The 19,682-nt window shown below is 36.7% G+C and overlaps 1 protein-coding gene across 4 annotated transcripts in view; it reads left to right on the plus strand.

The window, feature by feature from the left end:
• The window catches only part of VPS37A (VPS37A, ESCRT-I subunit), an 86,104-nt gene that overhangs the window by 1,370 nt on the left and 65,052 nt on the right, over positions 1-19,682 (plus strand). For 2 of the 4 annotated variants that reach the window (XM_025393360.1, XM_025393358.1), the window contains exon 2: positions 18,055-18,129. The exons of 1 other annotated variant lie outside the window; for it this stretch is intronic. In XM_025393360.1, the coding sequence (XP_025249145.1) occupies positions 18,055-18,129 (75 nt within the window). The remainder of the gene's footprint in view (positions 1-18,054; positions 18,130-19,682) is intronic. One more of the 4 variants, XM_025393362.1, reaches the window with a different exon arrangement.

The raw sequence follows: 19,682 nt of genomic DNA on the forward strand, positions 1-19,682 counted from the left end.
TGGGGGGACGGGACGGACTCTAGTTCTGTTGCCCAGGCTGGAGTGCAGTGGTGTGATCTCGGCTCACTGCAACCTCCGTTTCCTGGGTTCAAGCAGCCCTCCTGCCTCAGCCCCCGGAGTAGCTGGGGTTTCAGGTGCACACCACCATGCCCCGCTAATTTTTTGTATTTTTAGTAGAGACGGGGTTTCACCATGTTAGTCAGGCTGGTCTCAAATTCCTGACCTCAGGTTATCCACCCGCTTCGGCCTCCCAAAGGGATGGAATTACAGGAATGAGCCACCTCATCGGGCCCCTAGCGCTTTTGAAAACATTATTTTCGTAGTTAAAAAATATATATCCTGAGATAATAAAATCGAATAATTCCTATCTAAAATGGAATACTTTTAAATTAGATGGTCTTGTTAATAGAAAAATGCACTGCAAAATCAGTTTGACTGAAATAAGGCCTGATGCTGACTGAACTTTAGGTGTTTATTGGTTCCTTGTCTCAATTGTTCTGTTTGTTCAGAACTTTCAAAAGGTGAAATTTTATGCTATTTAATAGAAAAGAATGGCAGACTATTATTGGTGGCTTTCGTATTGGAAAATTAACTTCACAAAGTTCTTACAAGTCAGTCTTACTCCAAGTCATATTCTGCACTGACCTTTAAGAGGTACTCTCACAAGGTATGCTTATAAAATAAGGTGACTCATTTTTGACATGTTTGTTCCCTTAGAAGTTGTTACCTTGATAAACTATGTATATGCTATACCAGTCCTGCTATGGCAGAAAGACTTTTTTAGAATCACACTTTTGGAATTAATTGGTTTTAAACCTTAGTATGTAGTATTATGTTAAATATTTTCATTGCTGACTAATTTTTTTCTTCAAGGTTGGAGTTTAATTTTTTAAATACTCCAAAGTCTCTTGCTGCTAAGGCTGGTAAGTAAGGGAAGTAATTGATCTGAAATTTATAATTTTGGCCTCCCAAATAAAGTGAGATTCTATAGCAGGAATTGTTAATATAAAAAGTTCTGAAATTGACTTAAGAGGATCAGTAAATACCCTGAATTGGATACAGATTCATTTTATGTATTATTTTTTGAACCAGAAATTATGAACATATGATTGGATATGGTTACATTAGATAATGTAATATATTTTGTAGTGTTACGAACAAATAACTGTATTGTTTTAAGTTCTTTTATAAAAACACTGGAAGTTTTATTTAATTGAGATGTTTCACATTTACGAATTATACTTGACTAACTCTGGAGACGTTTAAGTAGGTCATATGCTTCCAGTTTTCAAAGAATGGCCCAATCCTGGAAAATGCCATTCACCTATTCTTGTTAGTCCACCCTTTTAAATAATGACATATATTTTTAAGCTAGGAGGTAAAAAATAATCTATCTGTATGGAATCTGATGTTAAAGATGGAAAAGGTGTGATAACTTTCCTCATCAGTCATAAGGGGCACAGCTGACACTCCTATAACAAAAGACAGGTTAACAAAATAAAAGCATAACAGATTTATTTAATCAAAGTTTTACCCTCCATGGGAGCCTTCAGAAATGAAGTCCCAAAGACCCAAGGAAAACTGTCTGTATTTGTGATTAGGTTCAATGAAGAATGGACAGCCATGTAGAAATGTGATTGGACAAAAAGAGTATGGTAATGGTAATAGCTAAGTGGGGAAAACCCAGCAAGGCCTGTTTGTTCAGATTTTTCTTGGCTTCTCTGTATAACCTCCTCCTCTAGTGTACCAGCCCGGAGTCCTATGGAATGAGGGTCTTCAGGGCGGAAGGGAAAGGGACCTTTCTAGATTTATGTCTCTTTGTAGGGAAGAAAGGTTCTAGTTTGTAACATACTGCCCAGGGGAAAAGGAATTCTCGTTTCTATGACTTCTTCAAGGGAGAAAGAGGAGCAGGAGGTGGTCAGACCAGAGAGCTTTACTTCTGAGGTCCTCCAGACTCTTTTAATTCAAAGTAATCAGCCTGCTAAAGTGCGATATTTTGGGGTATTGTATTCTGAGCCCCAATACTGGCAATATGTTGCCTGATTACCTAAATTAGTGGTACAACTTACACTTAAAAGATTTTTGTGCAGACACTGATTGGTTATTCTAGAGGTGTGGTGTGTAAAAGTTGGAAATTTCCAGTGTTTTCTTTTTTTTTTTAATGAACAGTGCAAAAACTTGTTACATGAGGAATATCAATATCTTAAGGTGTGGTGTGTAAAAGTTGAAGGAGTTTCCAGTGGTTTTTTTTTTTTATCAACAGTACAAAAACTTGTTACATGAGGAATATCAATATCTTGTTACATGCTGCCCACCTCCCTCATGTTTCATTTTATGTCTCTTCTCCAAATGTAAGGACATTAGATAAATATCTTTTTTTGGCAATGAAAGTATGTTTTCTTCTGCTCTACTGAGTAACCTTTCTTTACCCCATTCTCATCTCCCTTCCAACTCTTACCATTTTTAACCCCTTATAATTCTGAAAATTCCATTTCAGCAGTCTTTTTAAGTCCCTTTCTCTAATGATTGTGAACTTTTTAGTTGCCTTAAATTCTTATCTCCTCATCTTCCTCAGCCCTCTATAAAAAAATAGGTGAATTTTATGTAAATTTCTTCGTCTAAGTCTCACCAATATGCAGGGCAAATGAGATAACTGTCGTAGGTGACAAAAAAAGTGTTTAACCAAAGTGTTTAAGTCAGCTGTGAAAACAGAAACTAGAAATTATGTAGGCTGGGCTCAAGTAACATGTTCTCTCTTCTGAGTAACAGTTATCACAGTATTCGGTTTATCACCAAAATTCCTGACTTTATGGACAGGAGTAGAACTAATTCTTCTGTTTCTTATATTTCCCAAGGAAGCTGACTTTATGGACACTGTTGGTTTTTCCCTTTGTAGGGCCCATACTTTGTGAAGGCTGGGATCTTTCAACCCAGCCTCCACTGGAGGTAAATAAGGATCATTTCCACCAATAATGGTGGTCTCATCACCCTTCCCCCCAAGTTACTGTGGAAGCGGGACTCTTGGTCAGTGGGAGTTGGAGGCGAAGTCTGCTGGGGAGCTGCTCAAAATGTTTTCTCAGTAATAGTAAGAAATGTCTGGGAGGAAGAAAATGTCTCATGTTTTGGATATTGTTACATGAAACAACCCTGATCCTCCAATTCCTATCTGTAAGATCAAGAATTGTGATTGCTGTCATGCAGGATTTTTGATAACTAATATATGTAAGACATTTGGAAGAGTATCCAACACATAGTAGGCATATGACAAATTACATTCCTTCTTTCCACTGCATAGAATCAGTGTGCTTGAAATATTTGCCTCTTAGCCTATAAGCTTCTAGCCAGCATATTGTTTATGGATCTCTCATAAGCCTACCTACAACTCATTTGTCTCTGGCAGGACTACTTCTGACTTTCCATTTAGAAAGCAAGTCCATTCCAGAGAGTTAGTTTCTTCATAAAATTAGGCATGATGCAGGTAAATAACCTAAAATATTATCTTGCACACATGAGATGTAAACAGCAATTGTTACTGTATTTTGTTCTTGTCCATATCTTTAAAATAATAGTGCTATTCTCCATAGTCTTTAAAATTTGTTTAGTATTTTCTTTTGCTGCCTGTCTCCGGATTCCATTGTTCTTTCTAATTGCCTAAATGTTTAGCCTTAAAACTTTTTGTAGAGTCAGGTCTTGGATAGTTCTCCCCTACAGTTGCTAAGCTTAACCTCTTGATCACAGCTATAAGACTTTGTCCCCCCCATCTCATGAGATTCTGAGTAAACTCAAATTCCATGCTCTTGTTTTTATATAATTGACTCTCAGCTGATAATAACTCATATACAAACTTGGTAACACAAGAGATATTGTGATGAGAGGATATGTATGTGTGTGTTTTAACCCGTCTCACGTTACATATTTTTATGAAAAGGATTATCAACAGTCAAAATTTGAGATTTTTATATTAAGATTTCCAGATTTCCTTTTTTTATTTATTTATTTTTTGATACAGGGTCTCACTCTGTCACCAGGCTAGAGTGCAGTGGCACAGTCAGAGCTCATTTCAGCAATCCTCCCACCTCAGCTTCCCAAGTAGCTGGAACTACAGGCACACACCATCATGCTCAGCTAATACATTTTTTTTTTTTTTTTTGATAGAGATGGGGTTTTGCCATGTTACCCAGGCTTGTCTCTCAAACTCCTGGGCTCAATCACTCTGCCTGGCTTGGCCTCCCAAAGTACTAGGATGACAGGCATGAGCTGCCACACTCAGCCCAATTTTTCTTTATTTAATAGACGTTATTTTTGCTGTAGTTTTATGTTCACAGCAAAATTAAAAGGCAGAAGATTTCCCCTATACCCCCTGTCCTCTCCAACTCTTCTTTTAAAATGGAAAATCTGGAGAGATTGGTTTCCACATAGCAACATTTGCTTCAAGCTGAAGAGTAGCTGTCTCCTTTGCTGGGCTGCCCACTACCCATTTCACTAGTTTGCAATTCACTCCCTGTTAGACTACAAGCAGCTGCCTTCCTTAATGTGTATTATCTAGTTCGTGTACTTATTTGGTACTAAAACTTCTTTATGGAAGGAAATAACATTAACTTGTTGCAATAAAAAATTCTACAAGCATCTATTATGCCTTAGCCCATTGAAGCTACAGAAATCTACAAAATATCAACATTTTGACTCTATAAATGCACTTTGACCTCTATATAGTGAACTTTAAAATGATGTGTATCAAACAATCCTGTAATTAAGTGAAAACTTTAATTTGACACATTAAATTATATTGTCTATTTGTAACCAGTGATTAAGAGGTATAATTGCAGAGCGTATGATGCAATAAAACATGGTACCATTTAAGAAATATCACACAGCTCAAGTGCTATCTTCAGTTAATTTTCTCATTAGAAATATTAGTCCGTAACTGCTTTAAAAAAAAGTTATGATGAGGCAGTCATTTCTCCATTGCTAGTTAAATCAGCCACATCTCGGCCGGGCGCGGTGGCTCAAGCCTGTAATCCCAGCACTTTGGGAGGCCGAGACGGGCGGATCGCGAGGTCAAGAGATCGAGACCATCCTGGCTAACATGGTGAAACCCCGTCTCTACTAAAAAATACAAAAAAAACTAGCCGGGCGAGGTGGCGGGCGCCTGTAGTCCCAGCTACTCGGGAGGCTGAGGCAGGAGAATGGCGTGAACCCGGGAGGCGGAGCTTGCAGTGAGCTGAGATCCGGCCACTGCACTCCAGCCCAGGCGACAGAGCGAGACTCCGTCTCAAAAAAAAAAAAAAAAAAAAAAAATCAGCCACATCTGCCCCTCCCCCCAACCTGAACTCCTTCCAAACCATTTCTACTGTTTGCTCACCTAAGCCGAAAACCTGTGCCCTCTTCCATTTCCATTCGGTCTTCCATGTCTACTACCAGGAGGTTCTAACAGTTCTCTCTGCCTCCAGCCTTGTTCCCTCTATCTTTTCTTCCACGTTGCTGCTAGAGTCATCTTTCTAAAATTCAAATTTGACCATGACACTCCTTTCAGTAGTTTCCTAACTCTTGTCAAAAAAAGGCCAACCACCTTAACTTGATTCCTGGTTGTCACAGAAGATGGTAATGTGACTGGTGGAAACATATCAACAAACAAAGTAACGTTTTATGTATGGCAAAGGCTGTGGAGACTTTTAGAGAACTGTATCTGAAGCTTTTCTGATAGTGTTTCTCCATTTAAAATGTACACTTTATTTCCCTGATTCACTTTTCTGAGTATTAACACTTTTAAATGTAACCCAGATATTATTTTTCTCCAGAAAACCCCACTGCCACTAGGTTAGGTTTTTTCTTCTGTGTTTTCATAGCTCTTTGTACATCTCAGTCATTATCAAGTATTCTATTAAAAAAATATAAAGTAAGTGGTCCGTGTCACACAGATTTAGAAAACAAACGCAATTTATTTTGGAATTTCTCAAAGTCTTTAATGTGCTAAAGTGGATCAGCATTCTCCAAAGGACAGCTGTAGTATGAAGGATTTTCCAAATAACAGTGAACGATTTTTGAAGCTGTTTGTTTTAAATTTCCAGTTTCTAATTTTTTCATTCTTATATCAACTGTGTATGTATGTGTGTGTGTGCAAGTGCTATTTTCTTTTGTTGTTCTGAGGATATTAATTACATATATTTACAGTCGTCTTTGCTCTGTTAACTGTTTCCTTGAGTTTTTATGTTTTAGTTTCTTGAATTTGGTGCATAGTTTGCATGGTTTTGTTTTATTCAAACCTTTATGACATTCTTATTTCTGTATTTGAGGTTCCCTGTTGACTTGTTTGTGAATACTTACTCTGTTTACCATAGTCTGCTTCTGGTGATGAAGAATAAGAATGAGTCCTTAGGCAGGGCAAGCTGATAGTTATCTTCTGGAAAAGGGGGCTTCCTGGGGAGTCAGTAGCTTCCATGGGGTTAGTAACTTCCTGAGGAGTCTTGGAATAGTTATCTTATGTTAAAGGAGGCTTCCTAGGGAGTCAGTTGCTAGTAACTTCCTGAGGAGTCTGGTCTAGCTTAGAGGCTATCTCTGTGTTAATCTGAGTGCAAATATTACTGCTGTTTACCAGTAACAAGTTGGGAACAAGCTAGGAAAAGAGGCTGGTTCCCTAGCCTACCTGCTGCTCCACAGATGTCACCCTGTTCATTTATTACTCTGAGAAATGCTCCTGATCTGCCCTCTTCCCCGCAAACTCTTGGTTTGCATTGACTTGGTTCAAGGGCTTAGAGGACCCTCAAACTGCTCCAGACTTTATATTGGTCTTATGTTTTGGATTGTGATTGTTTTCCTTGTTTACTTTCTTTTTCTTTTCTTCTTTTTTAATGTTCACTTGTATCCTTACATTTAATCCTTTTTGTTTGTCAGTTTCCTCAAAGTTTATCTGTATGTGGTAGCTTTTGCTTTTCAGCACTGTTTCGGATTTGCTTTTTAAAAATCTGTTTTGTACTTCTGTCAAAACATCACAAGGACCCCATAAATATGTATAACTATTATGTATCCATAATAATTAAAAACCAAAAAAATCTGGTTTTTTTTTAATCTAAATCATGGAGATTTAGATAGGATGTTTGTCTGTTCTCCATCTATTCTAAGCACTTGAATCTTTTATTTGCAAGATTCACCTATAAACATCACTTGAGTTACCCAACACTAAGGGAAATGCATGATATCATTATCTTGAATTGGTCTTTTTAGTAGCTTGAGTTTCTCGTCACACTGTATGCTCATTCAGAGCACAAACCACCCCATATTCACTCTGTATTTCCATTTCCTTGCAAGATGCTGGATATATGGTTGGTGTTCAATTAAACTGAGTCTTATGAAATCAAAGTTTATACAAAATATAAACTAAGTGGGCTGGGCGCAGTAGCTCACTGAGTGCCTATAATCCGAGCACTTTGGGAGACGGAGGCGGGTGGATCGCCTGAGGTCAGGAGTTTGAGACCAGCCTGGCCAAGATGGTGAAACCCTGTCTCTACTAAAAATAAAATATTAGCCAGCCGTGGTGGCAGGCGCCTGTAATCCCAGCTACTCAAGAGGCTGAGACAGGAGGCGGAGGTTGCAGTGAGCTGAGATCGCAACATTGCACTCCAGCCTGGGCAACAAGAGTGAGACTTTGTCTTAAATATATGTGTGTGTGTGTGTGTGTATATGTGTATATGTATATGTGTGTCTGTGTATAGATATGAACAAAGTGATAAATTACTGTTTATTCTGTAAAAGGAAGCTTAACCATAACTAATGCCTCGATTGCATTTTTAAATCTTTTAAAATTGATACATGATAGGTGTACAAACACTAGGTCTTATTTCTTTTATCAACTGTATATTTAAACTCACTCATTTCATTTCCCCTCCTGTTTACCCTTCCTGGCGTCTGTAATCATCAGGCTACTTTCTTTCTTTGTGGATCTATCTCCTTTTTTAGCTTTCACGTATGCAATGTTTGTCTTTTTGTGTTTGGTTTATGTCACCTAACATAATGACTTCCAGTTCCACTCATGTTGCTGCATGTGACAGGATTTCATCCCTTTTTATGGTGGGATAATATTCTGTTGTGTATTATGCCATATTTTCTTTATCAATTCATTTGTTGATATGTACTTAAGTTTATTACATATTTTGGCTGTTGTGAATAGTGCTGCAATAAACATGGGAGTTCAGCTATCTCTTTGATTTTTTTTTTCTTTATTTTGGCAATATACCCAGTAGCAGTATTGCTGAATCATATGGTAGTTTCATTTTTTTTTTTTTTTAAGATTCTAAAGTTGCAGAGATATTGTTAGTCTTTTGAGGAACCTCCATACTGTTCTCCATAGCAAACTCCAAATTAGTTGTACTAATTTACATTCCCACCAGCAGTGTATCAAGGTTCCTCTTTCTCCATATCCTTGCCAACATTCGCTATTGCCTGGCTTTTTGGTAAAAGCCATTTTAACTGGGGTAAAATGATTTTTTTTTTTCTTTTTTGGAGACAGTCTCACTGTGTTGCCCAGACTGATCTGGAACTCCTGGGCTCAAGCAGTCCCACTTCAGTCTTGCACGTAACTGGGTTTATAGGCGCACGCCACCACACCCTGGATGCTGCGTTTGAGGAATGTTTGTTGAGATCTTTTGCCAATTTTTAAATCACATTATTTGTTTTTCTGCTTTTGAGTTGTTTGAACTCCTCATGTATTCTGCTTATTAATTCCTCATCAGATGGATAGTTTACAAATGTTTTCTCCCATTTTTAGGGTTGTCTCTTCACTTTGTTGATTGTTTCTTTGCTATGTAGGTTTTATTTATTTATTTATTTATTTATTTATTTGAAATGGAGGTTCGCTTTTGTTGCCCAGGCTCACCACAGCCTACGCCTCCCGGGTTCAAGTGATTTTCCTGCCTCCACCTTGTGAGTAGCTGGGATTACAGGCATGCACCACCACGCCCAGCTAATTTTGTATTTTTATTAGAGACAGGGTTTCACCATGTTGGTCAGGGTGGTCTCAAACTCCGGACCTCAGGTGATCTACCCGCCTTGGCCTCACTCTGTAGGTTTTTAGCTTGATGTAATCCCATTTATCTGTTTCTGCTTTAGATGCCTGTGCTTTTGAGGTCTTACACAAAAATTATTTGCCTAGAACAATGTCCTGAAGCGTTTCCTCAATGTTTTCTTCTAGTAGTTTCATAGTTTAAGGTCTTAGATATAAGTCGTTAATCGATTCTTACTTGATTTTGTGTATGGTAAGAGATAGGGTCTAGTTTCATTCTTCAGCATACAGTTACCTGGTTTTCCCAGCACCATTTATCAAAAACATCATCCTTTCTCCATTGTATGTTCTTGGTGCTTTTGTTGAGATGAGTTGGCTGTAAATTATATTTGGGTTCCTTGTTTTGTTCCATTGGTCTGTGTGTTTGTTTTTAGGCCAGTACCATGTGATTTGGTTACTATAACTTTGCAGTAAATTTTGAAGCCGGGTAGTGTGATGCCTCCAGCCTTGTTCTTTTTGCTCAGAGTTGCTTCAGCTATTCAGAGTTTTATGGGTCCATATAAAGATTAGGATTTTGAACAGTGAAAACACATGGATACAGGGAGGGGAACATCACACACCAGGGCCTGGGGTCTAGGGGAGGGAGAGCATTAGGAGAAATACCTAATGTAGGTGACGGGTTGATGGGTGCAGCAGACCACCATGGCATGTGTATACCTATGTAACAAAACTGCACGTTCTGCACATGTACCCCATAACCTAAAATATAATTTTTTAAAAATTAGGATTGTTTCTATTTCTGTGATTAATGTCATTGGTATTTTGTTAGGGATTGCACCAAATCTGTAATTTGCTTTGGGTATTATTGTCATTTTAATAGTACTTATTCCTCCAGCCACAAGCATGGAATATCTTTCCATTTTTTTTGTACATGTTCTCTTCAATTTCTTTCATCAGTGTTCTATAGTTTTCCTTGTTTAGATCTTTCACTTCTTAGGTAAAATTGTTTCCTAGGTATTTTATATTCTTTGTAACTATTGTAACTAGAATTACTTTTTTCTTTAGATTGTTCATTGTTAGCGTATGTAAATGCCACTGATTTTTATATATTAATTTTGTATCCTGCGACTTTACTGAATTGGTTTATCAGTTCTAACAGGGATTTTTGTTTGTCTGTTTTTTTGGTGGAGTGTTTGGGTTTTTCCAATCAAAACATTATGTCATCTGCAAACAAGGCAAATTTAACTTCTGTTTTCTGTTTTAGATGCCCTTTATTTCTGTCTCTTGCCTAACTGCTCTGGCCAGGACTTCCACTATTATATTGGATAAAAATTTGAAAGTGGGCGTGCTTGTCTTGTTCTAGATCTTAGAGGAAAGGCCTTCAGTTTTTCCCCATTCACTATGATGTCAACTATGGTTTGTCATATATGGCCTTTATTATTTTGATGTATGTTCCTTCCATACCCAGTTTGATGAGGGTTGTAATCACAAAGGATTTTATCGAGTGCTTTTTCATCAACTGTTGAAACAATTATATGGTTTTTGTTCTTGGTTCTGTTAATGGATATATCACATTTATTGATTTGCGTATATATTGCACTGTCCTTGTATTCCTGGGGTAATCTCGCCTGATAATGGTGAATGATCTTTTTAATGTTTTGTTGAATTTGATTTGCTAGTATTTTGTTCAGGAGTTTTGCATGTATGTTAATTTGTAATATTGGCCGGTAGTTTTCTTTTTTCTTGTTTCTTTGGGTAGTGCTGCTCTTGTAGAATGAGTTTGGAAGTAGTCCCTCTTCAGTTTTTTTGAAGCATGAGTAGAATTGTTATTAGTTCTTTACATGTTTGGTAGAATTCACCAGTGAAGCTATCAGGTCCTCAGCTTTTCTTTGATGGGAGACTTTTTGTTATAGCTTTAATCTCATTATTATTGGCTTATTGAAGTTTTCTATTTTGTCATGGTTTAATCTTGGCAGGTTGTATATGTCCAGCAGTGTATTCCTTCCTTTTAGGTTTTCCAGTTTTTTAGCATATAATTCATAGTATTGTCTAGTGATTATAGTTCTGTGGTCTCAGTTGTCGCATCTCCTTTTTCATTCTGACTTCATTTATTTGGGTCTTCTCTCTTGGTTCATCTAGCTAAAGGCTTGATGATTTTGTTTATCTTTTCATATAATCAACTTTTCATTTTCTTGATCTTTTGTATTACTTTTTAGTCTCAACTTGATTGATTTCTGCTCTGCTATTTATATTTTTTCTTCTTTTAGGTTTGGGTCTTGCTTCTCTAGTTCATTGAAGTGCATAGTTAGGTTGTTTATTTGAAGTCTTTCTGCTTTTTTGATATAGTCATTTATTGATATAAACTTTCCTCTTTGTACCACTTTTGCTTTATCCCATATATTTTGGTGTGTTCTATTTGCATTTTCATTTGTTTGAAGAATTTTAAAAATTTCCTTCTTAATTTCTTTGTCGACCCATTGGTTGTTCAGCAGCATGTTTAATTTCCATGTGGTTGTATAGTTTCTGAAGTTCCTCTTGTTATTCATTTCTAGATTTATTCCATTGTGGTCAGAAAACATACTTGATATGATTTCTGATTTCTTTGAATTTGTTCAGACTTGTTTTGTGGCCTAAGATATGTTCTGTTCTGGAGAATGTTACATGTGCTGATGAAAAGAACATATTCTGCAGCAAGTGAGTGCAGTGTTCTGTAAATGTCAATTAGGCCTATTAGGTCCAACGTGAAGTTTAACTTTGGTGTTTCTTTATTGATTTTCTGTCTGGATGATCTTTGCATTACTCATAGTAGGGTGAAAGTCCCCTATTGTTATTGTATTGCAATCTATCTTTCTCTTTAGGTTCATTAATGATTGCTTTATGTACTTTGGAGCTCTGGTTTTGGATGCATAGATATTTGTAATTGTTATATCTGTTTGCTGAACTGACCCCTTTATCATTTTGTATAGTGACCTTTGATTCTTTTTATAGTCTTTGATTTGTAGTCTCTTTCATTTGATATTAGTATAGCTACTCCTGCTCCTTTTGGTTTCCAGTTGCATGAAGTATCTTTTTCTACTCCTTCGCTTTCAGTCTACATGTATCTTTGTATATGAAGTGGGTTTTCTTGTAGGCAACATATTCTTGGGTCTTGTTGCTTTATCCATTCAGCCACTTCATGCCTTTTAATTGGAGAATTTAGTCTATTACGTTAATTATTGGTACGTAAGGACTTCTTCCATTTTGTTGCTTGTTTTCTGGTTGTTTTTAATCTCCCCTCTTCCTTTCTTACTGTCTTCCTTTGTAGTTAAGTGACTTTCTTTGGTAGTATGTTTTAATTTGTTGCTTTTTTATTTTTCGTGGATCTACTATAGGTTTTTGCATTGTGGTTTTTATGAGGCTTATAAAAAACATATATGTAACAAGTTATTTCAAAGAGACGATAGCTTAGATCACAAAAAAAAGAATAGAAACAAAAACTATTTATGCCTTAACTCCTTCTCCCCAACATTTTGACTTTTAATTGTCTCAATGTACAGATCTTTATGTTATCTGTCTCCTAACAGGTTGTCGTAGCTATTGTTGTTTTTGAGAGATTTGTGTTTTGGGCCTCATACTGGAGTTACAAGTGGATTGCACACCATAATTACAGTATTAGAGAATTCTGGGTTTCTCTGTGTACTTAATTTTACCAGTGGATTTCATGCCTCCAAATGCACATTTCTCTTTGCACGTTAATGTGTTTTTCTTTCAGACTGATGAACTCCCTTTAGCATTTCTTATAAGATGGGTCTTGGGGTGAATTCTCCATGCTTTTGTTTGTGTGGGAAAGACTTTGACTCTCCTTCATAGTTGAAAGATAACTTTATTGGATACAGTATTTTTGGATGGCAAGTTTTTGTTTGCTTGTTCGTTTGTTTTCTCCTTTCAGCATTTGGAAAATGTTGTTCCACTCCCTTCTGGCCTATATGGTTTTCATTGAGAAGTCTGTTGCCAGACAAATTAGAGCTCCTTTTTATGTTATTTGTTTCTTTTCTCTTGCTGCTTTTAGGATTCTCTCTTTGTGCTTCACCATTGAGAGTTGATGATTACATGCCTGGGAGTAGGCTTGTTTGTGTCAGATTTGTTTAGTGTATCTGACCTTCTGGTACCTAGATATGTGTTTCTCAAGCTTTGGAAGTTTTTCTGTGACTATTTTTTGGAATAAGCTTTCTACCCATTGTTCTGGCTCAACTTCCTTTTGAATACCAGTAATTTTTAGATTCGGTCTTCTGAGGCAGTTTTCTCTATTTTGTAGGTGGTCTTCATTTCTTTTCAGTCTTTTTTCTTCTTTCTCTGTGTGTTTTCTAATAACCTGTCTTCAGGCTTACTGATTCATTCTGCCCTGGAGAGCCTCTAATATATTTCAGTTCAACAAACGTATTTCTCAGTTCCAACATTTCGTTTAATTTTTTATTATTACTTAAATCTCTTTGTTAAATTTCTCTGGCAAATTTCTGAATTTTTTGTTTTATCTTGAAGATCACTGAGTTTGCTTAAAACTCATTTTAAATTCTTTTTCAGAGAGCTCACATATTATTATCTCATTAAGGTCAGTCATTTGTTCTTTGCTTTGTCCACTTAGGGAAGTCAGGCTCCCTCTTAGCTCTTGTTTCCTGTGGATGTGCATCTACGTATTTACTTTGAAGAATTAGTTGTTTATTCTGGTCTGCTCTCTCTGACTTGTTTTGGCTTTATTTAATATATTTGCTTAAAGACTCTTTACTGTTAGGTTGCTGCCTCCTTTTTGGTTCTCAGTGGCACTTTAAACCCAGAGTTGCCTTGGCTCTAGTAAATACTTGGAGCACTGCCCATCTCTAATGGGGTAGCTCCCAAAGGGGATATCCCAACAGTGTGGGAAGGCTGGCAAAGGGTTCCTGCCCAGGGGATCTGTGGAACATATCTCCTACAACATGGAGCTGCTGAATAGGCACTCTGATTTGGTGTTTTCTTTGGCTGCCGACAGAGCAGTTTTCAGGGTTGAGGATGGTAGTCTTGCCTCTCCCCTTTGTCTCTGACTGTCCTCAGGAATATTTCTCCCTTCAGTCCTATGATGCTTCCAGTGAGTTGAGGCAGGGATGAGTCTCCTGCCAGGGAGCCAGAATGGTGGGGAAGCTGATTGTCCACCTCGGTCTTACTTTTTCCGCTGTAGAAATTGCGAGTTGAGGGGAAATTTTTCGCATGCTTGGTGCTGGGAAGATTATGGGGAGAGTCATCACAGATATGGAAGTCCAGTTCTCTTACCATCTGCTCACAGTTTTTTCACTTCTCTGTGGCCCTGAGAAGTGACTGACCCTCATATTTGAGTTCTGGGATGCTGGTGTTAATCTTAGTGTTACGTATTTGTTGTTTTCTGTGACATCAAGTGAAGCCAGCTTGCTTCTGTGACACCATTTTGGAAATTGAAATCTCTATTGCATATTAAGATCTATTTGTTTCTATTTGGGGGACTATCAAAGAAATGATGCCAATTAATCTATATTCTTATTAACAAAGTTATATATTATTACAGCTTTATTTAGCCCCAACAAATTCAGAGCCACTGAGGTAAAACCATAGTAATTCTCTTCTCCCAGAGAAACTAGAAAATGAAATTATTAATTTATAGGTCATTTAAATTTTCTCTTGTGGTGTGATTAAAATATTACTTTAAAATATATGTGTGTATGTATTTACATTGTAAATAGTACCACTGTCAGCATAAAGATATGGCTTTAAGAATGTTTATCAAAGCATGGTTTATAAGAATGAAAACTGCAAACAAGCTAAATATCTAATAGTAGAAAATAGCTTAAATAATAGTATGACCATATACTAGAAAATTATGCGGCCATTAAAAATGATATTGTAGGCCAGGTGCGATGGCTCATGCCTGTAATCCTAGCACTTTGGGAGGCCGAGGCGGGCGGATCACGAGGTCAAGAGATCGAGACCATCCTGGCCAACATGGTGAAACCTCGTCTCGACTAAAAATACAAAGATTAGCTGGGTATGTTGGCTCGCACCTGTAGTCCCAGCTACTCGGGAGACTGAGGCAGGAGAATCTCTTGAACCTGGGAGGCAGAGGTTGCAGTGAGCCGACATCTCACCATTGCACTGCAGCCTGATGACTGGGTGAAACCATGTCTCAAAAAAAAAAAAAGAAAAGATATTGTAAAATAATATTTACTGATTTGGAAAGATAATCACAAGTGAGTGAGAAAAGAGTAACTTATAAAATTGATGGACCGTGTAAATTATGTTTTTATTTTAAATAAGGCTATGAATGTACAAAGAAGTTTAGAAGATTATACAGCAATATGTTAACAGTGGTTTTTTGGTGATAACTTTAATGAGAATGAATGTTTTGGAATAAGTTTTTAAAAAGTTATTAAAGTAGCAGCATATTCAAAATCACATTTGTGATGAATATTTAGGGAATTATTCCTGTTTTAATTAGGTAAAACAATTACATATCTGTTGTTTTATCTAATGCAGCTAATCAAAATGCATTTCTAGATTACTGTGATTAACTTGTTTTGGAATTTGATGGTTCAACTCTCATTAATATTGTAAGTATTACCTTCTGTTATTTGTGATACCTAGTTTGTGAAGAAAAACTCATAAAAAATTTTTAGTAACTGTCAACATAACTGGAGAAAATGAATTGGACATTTTTAACCAATTAAGTAAAAATTATTTAAATCAAATTTATTTTAAGATGTTTTCAGTGAAAAATTTCTGTAAAAATCTAAACAGCATCTAAAAAACTGAGGAGTTAAAACTTCAGTGGAAGGCCAAGGCAGGCGGATCACTTGAGGTCAGGAGTTCGAGACCTCGAACTCCATGCCTAGCCAGCATGGCAAAACCCCTTGTCTGAAAAAAAAAAAAAAAAATATATATATATATATATATATATATATAAAAATAACTGGGCGTGGTGGCATGCACCTGTAGTCCCAGCTACTCACGATGCTGAGGCAAGAGAATTGCTTGAACCCAGGAGGCAGAGATTACAGTGAGCCAAGATCATGCCACCACACTCCAGCCTGGGCAGCAGAGCAAGACTCTCTGTCAAAAAACAAACAAAAAATTTTAACACTGTAAATCTAGAGAGGGACCAACTTGCATGTTCTAAATGCCTGTTTAATAATAGCTAACATTTATTGAACACTTGTTTGCCCGGTACTATGTTGGGGGATTTACATGCATTATTTTGCATAATCTAACAAATCTTTTAGGTAGACAGATTTTTTTTTTTAACATCTCCCTTTCCCATTTGAGAGAAAAGGCTTAACTTACCCTTGACAGTAAATAAATGGCAAAGACACGATTGGAACCCAGGAAACCTAACTTGAGAGGCAATGCACTTAATCACTAAGATGCCCTACTTGGCTTTGAACTGGTGGATGCTTTTGTGACCACTATTTATTTCCTTGAGCAATAACCTCTTCAGGTTCTAAAATAATGTAGAGGAATAAAATCTTAGCCCATTCTATTGATTATGTGGTTTTCATACAAGGGAGGAGGCTTTTCAGTCCAAATCTAATTCCCAAAGAAAAACTTCCAGAAAAATTGTTCAAGTCCTAATACTGAGTATCCACTTGAGTCTTTTCTTAATTGTTTCTTCTAAATGATAACTCCATTCCTTAGGATATCAAAGAGGAAAGCTTATCTACATCTGCAGTTTTTCTGTAGCTCCATCCCAACATTTTTGAATCTTTGAAGCTATCTTAAGATTTATATATCCTAGAGGCTGGGTTTTTATCAAAGGACCAAAAACGGAGGGAAATAGAGGTTTTATAAAGTTGTTAGAGGAATCATCCAAAAGAACAAAAGGCAAATCGTTTTTCATACGCTAAGCCTTTGAAGGGTATTCATGCTTGAAGAAGTTTCATGTCCATTTCAGTATTAAGCTTCCTCTGCAACCTCACCTCATTGATAATACTTAGCATTTTCCCCCTTGGAAATATCATGAATATTGGTTAGAATTTCAAGTGAGTCCCCAAAAGACTTGCCTAGTGTATTATAGTTGTAATAATGTATGCCTGCAAATAACAATAAAACAAAATTATAAATGTAGAATGTTAAAGTATCAGGGATTTACAAGCCAAGAATTATATTAGCTGCCAATACCAAAGACCCAAGAATGGTGGCTAAGACAAGATAAAAGTTTATTTTTCTCGCACTTAAAAGAAATTCATAGTTTGACAATTTCATATTAATCAAGGACCCAAGCTACTTCTTTCTTTCTGTCTAACTTTCCTTAGTGTGTGGCTTCAATTCTCACGGTCACTCATGGTACAGAATGGCTATTAGAAGTCTAGTTCCTAGATCCAAGGAGGAAGTAGAAGGAAGACAGGAAGGGCAAAATGGGCTCATATCAGTTGTCTATTATTTTGTTCCCTTTAAGATATTTTCCTGTAATTTCTCCCTGCAAGTTTCCTGTACATTCTTTTGGCTGGGATTTAAGTCTATAGCAACAACTAGCTATAAGAACTAACTAGAACATTGCTACCCAGAATAAAATCAGGCTTCTCTACTTAGAAAAAAGGGGATATTTGTTTTTGGAAAGCAGCCAGCATCCTCTGTCATAAGATTGTAGGACGCATCTCATCTAGACTTTTAAGTTCAAGCTGTTAAGACCCAGACTTCCCCAGCTGCCGATGTTCCTGGATGGTGGCAGTTAAAACCCATATGGCTTCCTGACCTGTAATAACCAGAGAGCACACAATTGCTTCTGCTAATGGTAAATTGGATAGAGTGATAATAAATGAATCTAGCATTAATGAAGAGTTTTTTCTTTCCTCTTTACCTCATCATCCCCCTCCCCCTGGCTGGTTCAGAATATTACTGTGTGCTTAGTTGATGGGCCTTTCTAACTATGATCATTTTCCTTCCCCTCAAGATACAAGTTATGCTGGCTATCCAGATTCTGTGATTAAAAATAAAGGTAGTTTTAGTAGATACTAGCACTTAACATTCGTTTTTAACAATAATGTTTTCATGACTTTGGGTAAATTTTTTTTAATTTTCTCCTGCAGTATAGCCGAAATACAGAAAGATGTGGAATACAGATTGCCATTCACCATAAACAACCTGACAATTAACATTAATATGTGAGTAGAATTGTATCCTACTTTTTCATGTAAAAGGAGTTAACAGTTTTTTATTGTTTTGTTTCTTAATTATTAGAAATAAGTTTTTAAGGTGAACTTATTTCAAGTAACTATAATTTATAAAATAGTGCACAATTCAGTGAAATAAAAATATTCGAAAGCTAGCACTATAAGTTATAGTGCTATAAGAAAGAAACTAGAAAAGAGGAAATGCAATAGAAATGTGCAATACTAGTTCTTAGTACTGTAATTGTTTTTATTGATTAGCACTAAAATCTTAGCTGGAGGTATGCTGAAAAATGATAATAAAAAACAAAGGGGTTATATATATAAAGCCATTAGAGATAGATTCATCTTTAAATCAGAAACAAGTTAAAATATTCCAGATTTCAGCAACAGATACACTACATCAACCAGAAAGTTCAAAGCTAGATTTGATTTGCTGATCATTTTTAAGAAAAAGAAAAAAAGTTAAAAATATGAGATTTTTACTTAAGTTACAGAAGTTGGACAGAGTGATTGCTGAAGTAGCAATTTAGCCTTAAACGCAGCTATGAGGTGCTGTAGTATGAAAAGATTGTGATTACTTCAGGTTGCATTAAGTGGCTGCTGCTAGATCAAGTGTTTGAGCCACGTAAGAAGGCACCTAACTTGAAGACAGGAGCCTTACCTTACTCACCTTCACATTCTCCTTGCCTCACATAGTGCCTGTGTGTAGGAGGCCTTATTAAATACTAATTGAATGAGTGAATTAAAGCATGAGTATATAACTGCTACTTTAACTTGATATTTATGAGCTTTTTTTTTTTTGAGACAGAGTCTCCCTCTGTCACCTAGACTGGAGCTCAGTGGCACAATCTTGGCTCACTGGAACCTCTGCCTCCCGGATTCAAGCGATTCTCCTGCCTCAGCCTCTGGAGAAGCTGGGATTGCAGGCGTGTGCCATCACGCCCGGCTAATTTTTGAATTTTTAGTAGAGATGAGGTTTTACCATATTGTTCAGGCTGGTCTTGAACTCCTGACCTCGTGATCTGCCCACCTCGGCTTCCCAAAGTACTGGGATTACAAGCGTATGTGAGCTTTTTGAATCCTCACAGCAGCCCTGCAAATTAGGGCAAATTACAGAAACATGGTTAGTAAGTAGCATAGTCAAGATACAAACTGGACTCCCAAGGCCATTTAATGCCCTTTTTACCAAACTAGTTTTAAAATCTTCAGCTTTGTAAATGAAGTAGTTTTATCTCTCATCAAATGCCCAGGTAGAGCTAAGCAGGAGAGGCGAACAAGGACCCAGTTTTCTTTTCAAAAGTACCACCAACAAATAGTTTTCTGAACCAACAGGGGAACAAAGAGACAATTCAAAGTAAAATATTCTTGAGTTTTAGAGATTTGGAAACAGGGTTTCATGTCTAGTAAACTCTCCTTTTTAAGATTTCACTCAATATTCTTGGTTTTGTGGGTAGTTAAAAAGTTAAATTTTCTGCTTTTTTTTTTTTTTTTTGTATTGAAAATTTACTGTTCTTTGCTTGAAACCATGTGATTGACCTCTAACT

Source organism: Theropithecus gelada, chromosome 8 (genome assembly GCF_003255815.1).
Source record: "Theropithecus gelada isolate Dixy chromosome 8, Tgel_1.0, whole genome shotgun sequence".
Taxonomy (NCBI): Eukaryota; Metazoa; Chordata; class Mammalia; order Primates; family Cercopithecidae; genus Theropithecus; species Theropithecus gelada.